The following is a 12,428-nucleotide window of genomic DNA, read 5'->3' as shown; positions in this document are numbered from 1 at the left end:
TAACGTAAATAAAACTATCGTCCACCAAATTTTGGATATTTTGATGAAATAATCTTTCAAATCTATTTATATAGTATTCCAAATTCACGTTGGACTCTGAAGAACCTTAAAATAGCCACACGTGCTAAATAAAGCTAACACCAATGATAATAATAATCAAAAATAATTCCTCCTAAAAAGAAATATCCCTACAAAACGCATTCTAAAATATCCTGAGGGTAATATTTCTAAAAACCAAATAAACCACATTATGGGAGCGCAACAAAGTGATCGGTGAGGAACCAGTCCACCGCCAAATCGTGAGTGATTATGCTTAGTGTGTACCAGTGACCGCGCTCCAAAGTGCTCGACCCGCCCATCATCTGCAAACGATCTTGTCGTTTAAACCCCGGTTTCCAGTCCCGGCCGAAATTTTCCGCTCATTGCCGAACTATGCGTGGTGCGAGATGGTGTGTTCTCTGACCAACAATAACAACAACAACACAAGTGGTAAGAGCTGCACGGACACGGAGCCCTGCACGGACTTGCAGTCTCGTTCGAGCCCAGAGGCGCAGCCAGGCGAGAACATGTCGTCGTTGAGCGACGCTCACAGACGGAACAGTCACTTGGAAGGCGACAGAAGTTCGTCTGCGGGTTCATCTCTGGGCTCGTGTTCGCCGCCTCCTGCATCCAGCCACTCGCCACCGCCTCCTAGACCGCCCTGGTTGCACGATTTTCACGCAGCAGCCGCACCTCATGTTCTCCAATTTTTAAATCTGAGCGCCGCCGGTGGAAGCATGTTGGCCAGTCAGCCATTGGCAGCGTTGCACTCTATGGCTGAACGAAGTCACCATCAGCAACATCAGCAGCACCAGCAGCAACAACAGCAACAACAACAACAGCAGGTTCATCATCAACAGCAACAACAAGCTGCCGGGATTCACTTGCCCAGGATCAGCGTTCCATTGTCTACGATCACTCAAGGGCAGGCTTCACCCACTGGAAGTGGAAAACATAGTCCTGCCACTTCTATCACCTCCGTCGGAAGCAATCCGCATGGCATCGACACGATATTGTCGCGGCCGGCGGCCACGCATCCTCAGGCGCCTGTGTCCGCCACACATGCCGCGCTCCAGCCGACGCCGCACCCCCAACACATGACCGCGCCGAGGTACGGCATGCACGCGGGATTCACCGCATCGTCGGGTGAGTATTTTTCCTTATTTTCCCCAGTCTTAATTCACTTTTATTTCGGTCTTATCTTTGTTAGTTTGATTGAATTTCTGAGAAGGTTCCGAGAGGTTTCGAATTCTTTAATTCATCGATATGGAAGAGGGAGTATAGGGAGGTGGCAGTATAGGGTATACAGAGTATAATATAATATAGACGATGTAGATTCAGCAATAGCTCCGTTGTGCAGAGATTTGTAAGTTGAAATTTTGCGGTTGATAATGGTTATGGACTGGGAGAACGTAAGAGATACAGAAATCTTAGAAAGAATTGTGCCAATTAATTGCACAGGTACGTAATGTAGGGGAACATGACGCATAGAACATACGTGAGATTCACCATCATATCGTTAGATGAGTATTTTTCCTTATCTTTTCCAGTATTTTTCAGTCTTATTTCTATTGCTGTTATTATGCTTCTGGGAACGTTTTGCGAAGTTTGTTATTTCTTAATTGATCGACATAGAAATGAGAGTGTACCTATGAAAAATATATATTTTCAAGCGTATACAGCAGAGAACAGAATATAATGTAGAAATAGTTTCATTATTGGCGGATCTGTAAGTTAAAAGTTGGGATTTGGAAGGTTTTAGAATCGATAAGGATTGTAAGAGGAGGGAATTTTAATGATACGCACAAGTTTCAGAAAAGATTGCTCTAGTTAATTGTACCAGTGTATAGCGCAGGGAAGTATAATGTATGCACGTAGGATATTGTCGGATGAGAATTTTTATTTATTTTTTCCAACCTGTTTTTGATTCTGTTTAGATTTTCAGAGGTTTATAAATTTCGGGTTTGAACATTTTTTAATTTATCGATGCGAGATATGACTATGGGAATACTTGTGAAAATAATTAGATGATGGCGAAGATCTTAGGGTGTACAGTACAGGAAATAGAATATAATACGAAAGATATAGATGTAGAAATAGTTTTGTTGTGGGGAGATTACATAAAGTTGGAATTTGAAAGATTTAAAATTGATAGACAAAGATTGTAGACAGGATACTGTGAATGTGACAGATATAAAAGTGTTTAACAGGAAAGAAGATTATGGTACTTGATGTTTAGGGGACCTATAATACACACGTATTCATAGAATTTGTCTAAGCCAAAGGCAAATCATGATTTGCGAACCATGATTGGCAAATTATATTGGACGATAAAAATTCAATCGAGAACAACAATATCCAACTTAGAATAATAATTGAAAAGAATTTCATGGGAAGAACGTGCAAGATTCATTTTACACGATTTTTATTCCAATTTTATACAACGCGGATATTAATATCGTGCGAATTAATTTCAATAAAATCAAAAACGCCAGCGGCACCAGATTTATAATTTGACCGGCGGTATGATCGATCGTGTCGACAATCGAAGAATAAAAATGATTCTGTTCCCGTGTAATATTTAAAGATTTATACGATATTTCATTCGGCTTAAATGTCGATCGATGTTTGCAATTACTAATATTATCAATAATCCATCATCTTATCCCATTTTCAATTCTTATTTAAAAAATAAAGGAACAAGAAGTATTAAAAGATCGTGTTATAACAAGTGAAGGTTTAATGTTCTTTGCAAACAAGATTTAACACTCGATATTTCTAATGAAATGCTTTTTGCGTTACGAGTAGAAATACTATTTCCTTTGCATTTTCACGATAAAAATATAACACATTCCAATTAGGACCAGTCTTACCAAAAACACAAATACATTTATCGTTTATTCAATTAAGAATTCGTGAAAACATAATATTGTGCATGCGAAACACCAAGTATTGAAAGAAGTAACATCACTTTATAACGAAGAAAACTTACAGTGATTTCTTCACGATAACACTGTCTTTACATACAAACGCATCGGCGTAATATAACTTTGGAATTACCCGAGTAATTCATTCTGTATGTTCTCATAAATCTTTGTACTATTCGTGAAAAGTATTTTTAACATATTTGCCAGTGTAACACGAAAGAAATGCTTCTATCTTCAAAGAAAGTACGTAAGAATTTTTATGCAGAAGCTGTTTTTCTACAGATTTTTTCTGCGATAGTTACTTTTCGAATTTCTCCAATTTTCAAACGAACGCGTTATAATTTTGATATTATTCAATTAACTCATTTTCCTGTTCCTACAAACTTTTCTTCACCGTTTAATCGTACAACGTAATTTGATACGATTGGTTCGAATCTTCTCGAGACATTTCTCTCAACTTTTCTATAAAAATTATTTTTTTATTTTTATAGAATCTTCCCGATTTATCAAACAACGTGCCATAATTTTCTAATTACTCGAATAATTCATCCTGTACGTTCTCATAAATTTACATCATTCACGAGGATTTCGTTGTACATTCTATGATTTAAAGTGAAAGATTCGTATTAAGGATGTTGTTCGTTAAATTGTTTCAGTTGAAATTAAACGTGTCTTGCGCAAATACCGCTCTGTCCTGTGCACGAGCAATAATCTGTATCTGTCCTGGAGCTCTATCTTGAACTTGATCCCGGATTATCCGTGCATTTAAAATGATTAAAGCGCCAATTATTTACGAGACCCGTTCGTGTCGCTTCGCCGACGAAACGAAAGTGAATTTCGAATAATTTCCCAGGCGATTGCGAATCGTTACACCTGACGGCCGACGAACGCCATCGTAAATTCAACGAAATTTCTACTGCTTATTGGAACTAGAAGAATATAATTTTAATAAAAAGTAATTCATTTGAAAGTTATAAATGAAAATCGATATACACACGTCTGTTTACGTTCGTGTAATTTTCGAAAATCGATCGATATCCCGACTGATCTTTGCTTTTACTCCTCTTCTCGTTTTTATTTACAGAAATAATTATCAATTTGAATCTCCACGAAGAAGATAATTATCGTTGTAATATAAAATAAAGCACGAACAATGGATATATTATTTTTTGAAATTGTTCGTGAAAATGTTTATTCATATTATGAAATTGTTATTTAGAATCTCTTCATTTTCCTTTTTTATTCTTCTAATACGAAGATATTGTAAAATGATTAAGGAACATTAACATCGAATTTTGATGGATTTACGATATTTTATACGCGATTTATTCTATGTAGATATTGTTTCGTTAAATACACCGTAATTTATTTATATAAATAAATTTATATAAATTTATGTAAATTGCAGAATACACGTAATAACAAAAGATATATAAACAATTCAAAGTAAAGTGCTACTTAATGATGCAACAATATTGAAGAAATTACAGCCACAGCGTACTTATCCGTCGCTATATTTTTCAATAGTAATTAACGGTACTTATCAAAAAATTGAGTATCTAAACGAAGTCGTTGAATAAATTTCACAAGCTTCGTCGAACTGAATCTCCGGCAATACAGATAATTAATACCACTATCCCAAAGTATGATCAAACCAGCTTACCAATCTGAAGGATACTAATTTCTGATCGCTAATCTTCTCCAGCATTCCCAACTCACACTATCATCTATAAAATTTTCACATTATACCAAAGTCCGATGAATTGGACTGTTCCATATAATTTCTTATTAAATTCTTACTGATAAATGAAACAGTTACGATTCAAATTGTATAAATTAACGAGTCCAACGCGTTGAAATTATTAGCACGCTGGATGATAGCCGTACAATTTAGATTAAATTTCAATTACTTTACTTGATCTTGTCTTTATCGTGTGAAATATAGGGTACGAATTTAAACGAAGTGTTTTGAAATTAAAGAATCACGTAATTTAGCTGAAAATTCGGTTAATTTCCACCTAAATCTTAAATCTTGATTTATGCTCCATATTTTACGCGATAAATGCCACTGATGATCTTTATCACGTAAAATGTAGAATGCGAATGAAAACGAAGAGTCGTGAAATTGAGAAACTTAATCCAAACTTTTATGGATCGCCTGCAATCTAAAGATGACTGACGAACACTGAACTAGTTCAGAGTAAAATAGATTAAAATGAAATCGATTCAAATGAAATGGAAATTTTGTAAGGTGAATTCGATGTACGAGATAGGAAAGTGCTTGAGTCACGTAACACGGTACTCTAAGAGCACGTAAAAGCGTAAATTTAGCCATATTGTTCGATGTAAGTGGTACAAGAGCTTGGCTAGAATCCGAAGTACCCGATTTCATGTCATTAGGTACACGTTTCTGGGCCAGGTCCCCTTCAAACCTTTCGTAAGGCGTAAACACTTCATAAAGATTCCTCCAACAGCTCTCACATCGTGGCCGGCATCGATATCGATTCAATCCTGGCGAATATATCGTCCGCAATAACGTCAAATTTAACTTTGAACATAATTAAATTATAATATTCTTAAAGACAAATTATTGTTTGCCACGATAATTCTATTTTTTTTTTTTTTTTTTTTAAGATTTTAACATTTCAAAGGATTCGACGATTGAAAAACGTTGTAAGAAATACAAAGTTCAAATGACGCAATAATTAATTGTAAATTTAAATAGAGAAACTGATGTTTGCAATAAGAGGAAATTTAGGTTTATCGTTATTTTATCTAATTGTGGTCTTACAACCTGGAAATGGACTTGGCTTTGCTATATTTTCTTAAACTCACACGTACTTATATCTTACTCGCATTCACACGCTCAAAGTTCGCAAAATTAAATCTGTTCTTACGCATTAGGTCGACTCAAAAGCTTCTCGCGTTTTCTAAGGAAATAATGTTCTATGCGAAGCATTCTATTGATCGTTCTATTGATCGTACGTAATTCAACAAAATAATATAAAACAAAAAATGTTGTGCATTCTATTATTTTCTTATAGAACGAAAATTAACATATGTGTGTATATATACACATACATATCTCTGTAAAAACTGTGTAAAAGAGATGCCTGCTAGATACTAAGAATACTGGACAACCATATCGACAACAGTTATGTATTCTCTGATTTATTCATTGCTCTTATTAAATAGAAATCCATTTTGCAATGCTATGGTACGTTTCCTTTATACCTTTCATTTTACATCTAAACTTGCTTTTGTCCGTCACTGTAAGTATATCGTAGAATTAAGATAGAGCTCTCTGTAAGAACGACCCGGGGCACGTAACGCGGTTGAGCAACACTGTAGACACTATAAAATTGTTTTCCTTCCAATAAAAGGAGAAATCCACGGCGTGGCACCCGTAAAAGCTACCGTGGGGTCCCGAAAGAATCTTTCGCGATTTATATCCGGCTGCTGTGCTACTTTTGCTCGTGGCGGACGTTCAAATATCTCCAGCAATCGTTCTCATAATTCACCATAATGGGACCGGCTATAGTTTAAAAAGACCGCGTGAACATTGTTTAAGATCTGCCCTACCTTCTCTCTTATTTTCCTTTATTTTCGTTTCTTCTATAGATAACATAATAGTAGCCAATAAGATAAAATGACGCAGCTATAAGAAGGTGAAATTGCATTATAGAATTTTGGAGAAAAATTTTCTTGGCTTCTATCCAGTTTATATACAATATAACAGCGTTTCCTATTGTAAAGTACAATTGACCTGTTCGTGAGTTAACACAGGATCAAAATCCCTAGCCAAGTTGGCCACCGTCGTCAGGTGGTTAACCGGAAATACGCTAACTTCGGTTCGCGCGAGTATACGCGTTTATCCGATTCGGTTAGGCGAGTTTGCGATCTGAAGTCGACCTCTCGATCCTTCGCCAAGTTGGAAAGCCACGTTTCAATCACGGAGAGAAAGATTTCTAACTATCAATTAATAAACGTCAGATTAGAATATTTGAATGTACATATGTACTTAGTGTTCTGCATTCATAATATAATAATAATGATGATAATAATAATCATAATTTATTTGTACTTTAGGCTCATGGCTATGGCATTCTTATTCCTAGTTTCTTACGCTACCTTATATTTTTACATTCAGCTTTTAGTTACTACGCTATATTGCTATCTTATTATGTCATATTATATTATTAAACTTCATCTTAATAATTAATATGTATCTATTGTAGTGGATAATCTAGAATATTTGTTTATTAACAATTTCACACAGCCAGGATTTAACTGCAAAATTTTCAAATCAAATTCTCTCGAAAGCAAAACCCCGTGTCGAAAAATATCCAAATTGAATCTTCTTCGAAGCAGAACGTCGTATTTAAAAGTTTGTTTCCTTCGATAGGTCTACTGTAGATTTTCGAAAAATGCGTCAAGCTATTTTTTCACCCCGCTACTCCATCATGTATAAATTATAATTTACAAGATAATAGCTAGTTTTCCATTAAAAGTCTTCTATTTTTGCATTTACAATGACAAATTAAGTTATACAAAATCCAGCTACGTAATTCCATAGCAGTCAATTTTACATGGTTTTCATTATGAAAACAGATGGAAGATAAAATTCTAAGCGGAATCTGGGCAAGCTTCGCCCTGTTGCTCTTATTTCGCCATTTTAACGATGTTGTATCGGGGAACGTGAGAATCGAGGGTGTTTCACAACACTGAAGGGTTCATCGAGCTCGGTACGTCCATTATTAATGATATCGCGACACGTATACATATATATACACATACACACACACACACACATCTATACACCAAGTATAATACCATAAATTTAAAAGCATGGCCATCAAGAGCGGCATAGAAATACTAAACACATTTTACGAACGAGAGGGGCACGTGACCAGGGTTCATGAGTTCGTGAATTAGGCTGACGATGCCACGAACAAGGTCGGGTTTTAAGGGCCATCGAGTTCGTCCGTTTACGCTATTCAAAGCTATCGGAGAATCTCATCTCTTGGTAATTTATGAGACTAAAGATAGATATTAGGGATGAAAACAAAAATTTCTTCTCATTTCCCATCTATAATCTTTTAACCAACGCTTTGTATATAATTGGATATTCCCTTTGCTCGTGAGAAAGAAAAAATTTGTTGCAATTTTTTGATTCGACAAAAAGAAGTAGGATTTGTTGGAAAAATAAATTGTTTAATCGACAGAATGAAATAGTACGTTAACATTCTCGTACGAAACGATAGTTGGACATCTATCTTCGTGGAAAAAATCGCGATGCGTGAATTTTCGAAACTTAACAGCGATAAGATTGCATTAAAAAATTTAGGGCTTTTCCTGCGTGCGAAATTTGTACCATACGCAGATGATCGCAAAATTTACCATTGCGTTATAGTCGTCAATGAGTTTAATTAATAGAAAATTAGGTTGATCGCTTTCCTGAACGCTGTTGCAACGACAAATCGTCTCTTTTATCTGAAATTTAGCCAAATGTCACATAGTCAGATTTAGCCAAGGAAAGAGTAGTTCAATTTTTTAACTACGCTATAAACGGTGTATCACTATGTTCGTTGAGTCGTGTTAAGAACGTGGGCATTATTTTTTCCTCAAATTTGCCATTCGCGTCTCGCTGCAATTACATCTTGTGGTTTTAAATCTCTAGGGCTTACTCGCGGAGTATCAAAATTCTCTTGTAACGCTAACACGTTCAGAATTCTTCTCTACCATCTACTGTCTAGACACATTTCGGAATATGCTTGTATTATCTGATCGTCTTACTGCAAATCGCATAGCTACAAAATTGAGAATACTCGATGTAAATTCCTTAAACTTGCTGCCAAACGTTGCGACTTCTTTTTCTCCCGTTTATCACCTGATTCTTAGCGATTTGACTCTTCAATCAACCGAGCAGTATAGGCATAACGATTGATATTATCTTTGATTGTAAGATATCGAAGGATGTTACGCTACTCACATTATGCAACTATTCTCTCCAAACGCTGCTCCTAGAAGTTTAAAGAATTTCACTTTGGTCCATTCTGAACGACACCCTGTGGCATGTGGCTATTTTAATTGTATAGCAATCCATATTAACGCTATCATTTATTAACTCTCATTTATTACGACGCTTCCTAACACGCTTCTGTTATAGATACACGTTTATTTTTCCTTGTAATTTAATGTTTCGTCTATTTTTTTACATCGTATATACCAAAGAGCTTTTCGAATAAATCGACGAAATAAATGAAACAAGAACAAAGAAACGCTTCGTCAATTTTCACCTACGACAATTTCGTACGGTGGTGTCAACTGTACCTCTCTTTAAACATCTCTGAATACGTCTCCGGTGAAGAAAATTCGGGTATCACGAGACGCATCAATTACAATTTCTTCTAATCAAAGGAAATTATTCCAACAGCAAACGGCCGTTCATTAACCTTCTACATAGGGCCACAATTTTCCCTACCAGGAGGATGGAAAATGTCGCGAGTACGCTTTTCATCGAGCACGCTGTATAAACATGTATCCCGCCCCCGAGTAAAATGGGCGAGCAATGCATGTCGCGCAATACGAAATGCGCAGGTTCGATACGCGTCGGTGTGTTCATTCAGCCACCTCTTGGCTTCCGGCGTGGCTGCATCTGCTTTCGCGATAATTCACCCCCGTTCCGTCTCACTCGAAACAGAAGCAACGCTTTAATTTTACGTAGCCGAATATTATTTCCCTTTTCTATTTCCTATTTTCTATCGTAATAGGTTCAACCACGAATTCTCCTAAAAAATGTTATTACTGCATGTTTGAGTATTGTCTAATATCGTATCGTTGATTTTTCTATGTTACTCGGCAAGTGTTTGAATTTGACCACATTGTATTAGAAAAAATCGTGTACGTATTCTTTTTGTATGATATAGGATAATCAGATGATCAGAATTATCGAATCTCAGCTATTAGAGTAAAGCAGATATTCGCATGAGCTAAAGTTCAACAGTTTAAATTCAATTTTACTTTTACTATGAAAAATGAATATTTATTTAAATAAAGAAGACAAATGGACAAATATCTTCCATTCTTTAAGCTTGCATTGTATTAATTTTTTTTGTCTTCTACACGTTGAATGACGCACCTTAGAAGCACGTTGTTCGTGTTTCTAATGAAGATAGCGAACTGAACCTATTCTTCGCTATTATCTTTCGCAATTGCCGCAACAAGATAAATATAATTTTGTATCGTCATTATTAGCATCGCAGCATCCTTGACACGTTACATATTACGCATACTCGATGTGTTCCGTATTAGGTACATACGTATTTCGACAGAAGAATAATAATTATACCAAGAAGAAAATAAATTCAACGTTCATATAAATTTAATTACATTTTTTCCAATACTCAGAGACAAGCACGTTTAACGATAAATCGTGCAAAAGTAATATTCTTTAACTCGTCTTCGCTAAAAACTTTCACTATTTTAACTCGCCTCTATAGAACTTTTATAGGCTTTCAAACACAACGATCGACTGCATTCACCGACAGATTTCCAAGTGAAGCTCAAACGTGAATGTGCTCGTCCTTTGCTTTTAACGAACCATCTTACACTGCTGGCGATTCATTTTGTTAATTACTTGCCGAGATACTGCAACGTTCCACACATCCATATTGGATACTCTTCCAAATTAGCTACAGTTACTACTTTACGTCATAAGATACGTATAACGCGAACGAAGCATCGGATTTACGATAAAATAATTAAAAAGTGAAAACAGCGACGAGCGTTCAATTTCTACTGAGTATCGCGGGATGTGCTAACACGAGCTTATGGCCACCATTGTACGTGGATCCAATTTAATCAGTATCTATATAAATGCTGCAATAAATACAATGTTACACCACGAGTTTGATACTCTTAATAGCCAACACATTATTATTCTCTAAAATTAATTATTAACGAAACATTTTTTTCTAAGCCACGATCGCTAGTCCGCTCACTTGGTCACTTTCTTCCAAAATCATTTCGATATTCCCTAAACCGATTTTCCCTGAAAAACTCCAAGACCACGCACGCCCCGTAAAAATCTCTGTTGGAGGTTCAATTAAAATCGGTGAGTCCAGCGATTCGACGAGCAGTTACGACACCGATGCCGAATATTTTTGTTGATGAGCATGCAGCATCGCCCTGGTTTTTACGATTCAATAAATTTTATTTGATCGGAACGTAACGGACAAAAGGGGTAACGATCGTATCTCGAACGCGTTGCGTTTCCAGCACCGGTTTCTTGAACCGAGAACCGCTAGAACACTAAAAACGGAAATAACGTTTTATTGGTAGACGGCTAAAGAGATTTCGTAAAGGAAAGGAAAAGAAAGAACCATACGATTTTTCTTCGAATTGTACCAGCCACGATTAACGACTGACCAATGCAACAATATTACCAACTGGGATTTTATAAACCTGATATAAAGCGAGCGTTAGGTGGTTAGGTTAAGAGCGAAGGAAAAGGGTTCAGAGTAATTTGTGAACGCGTGATTACGGTCGTTGGTCTTCCGGTTGTAATTGCTTTGGTTAACACGTTTCGTGTCAGGTTACCGTGCAGGAAAATTAAGGAGCTTTCGAGAAGTTTTAGAATCTAAGATGGGTTTTTTTTTGGTAATATATTTTCTATTCGAAGGATCGGTGATTCAGAAGGTTGTAGAGATTTAAAGATTTAAACGATCGGAAACCAAAATATTTGGAATTTTATAGAAATTATGAATTGACAAAAATTTGGAGATTCGAGTATTCGAAGATCTGGTCGAAGATATGAAAGTATAAAATGAAAAGATGATTGTAATAAAATTTGTTAATATTTACAATCCAATTGTTTTAGAATTCTATTAAATTGAAATGATATTTTACAATCGAATTTTTAAATACAAGATAATTTCAAATTACGATTTGTATGGTAATTACGATTGCTATCTTGAGAAGATCGTGTGAAACTACTGTGATTCCTTGCGTAATAAAAAAGTAGCATAAAAGAGTGGAATTTTTATTGATTTTCCCTTATCAGCTAATAATGTCTGGAAAAATTGAAGAACTTCCATTCGTATCGCTTGATTTTCACATCATCTGCTTGGGGAATAGCGAAACCAAAATCAGTATGTATTTTATTAAAATATCTTTTTAAAACGAAGTCTGATAAAAGAATGTTCCACGCGCATAAAAGTTTCTTCTTTTTCCACATAGAATAAAAATCCGCGAAGGAAAAGTACGATTCCCACTTGAAAGACAAAAGTTGACTTTTCAAATATCTTTAGAGACGCCTCCCTCCCTCCAAAAAAGAGAAAAATAAATAGGATAGTAGGCTTATTTTCTTCTCGAAACGGCAAAACTTTCGTATTCAACATTTCTACCCAGAACGTATTTTTTCGAGATATTTAGACGCGAAGTAACCGAACGAACACCCTG

General features: G+C 35.9%; 1 protein-coding gene across 1 annotated transcript in view; it reads left to right on the top strand.

Moving 5' to 3' along the window:
- Positions 1 to 446: 446 nt before the first annotated feature.
- The window catches only part of HGTX (HGTX homeodomain transcription factor), a 45,747-nt gene continuing 33,765 nt past the window's right edge, over positions 447 to 12,428 (top strand). Inside the window, exon 1 of the mRNA XM_033341134.2 lies at positions 447 to 1,185. Within this exon, the coding sequence (XP_033197025.2) occupies positions 447 to 1,185 (739 nt within the window). The remainder of the gene's footprint in view (positions 1,186 to 12,428) is intronic.

This window comes from Bombus vancouverensis, chromosome 13 (assembly GCF_051014615.1).
Source record: "Bombus vancouverensis nearcticus chromosome 13, iyBomVanc1_principal, whole genome shotgun sequence".
NCBI classification, from domain to species: Eukaryota; Metazoa; Arthropoda; class Insecta; order Hymenoptera; family Apidae; genus Bombus; species Bombus vancouverensis.
This window is presented reverse-complemented; position numbering and strand designations above follow the sequence as displayed.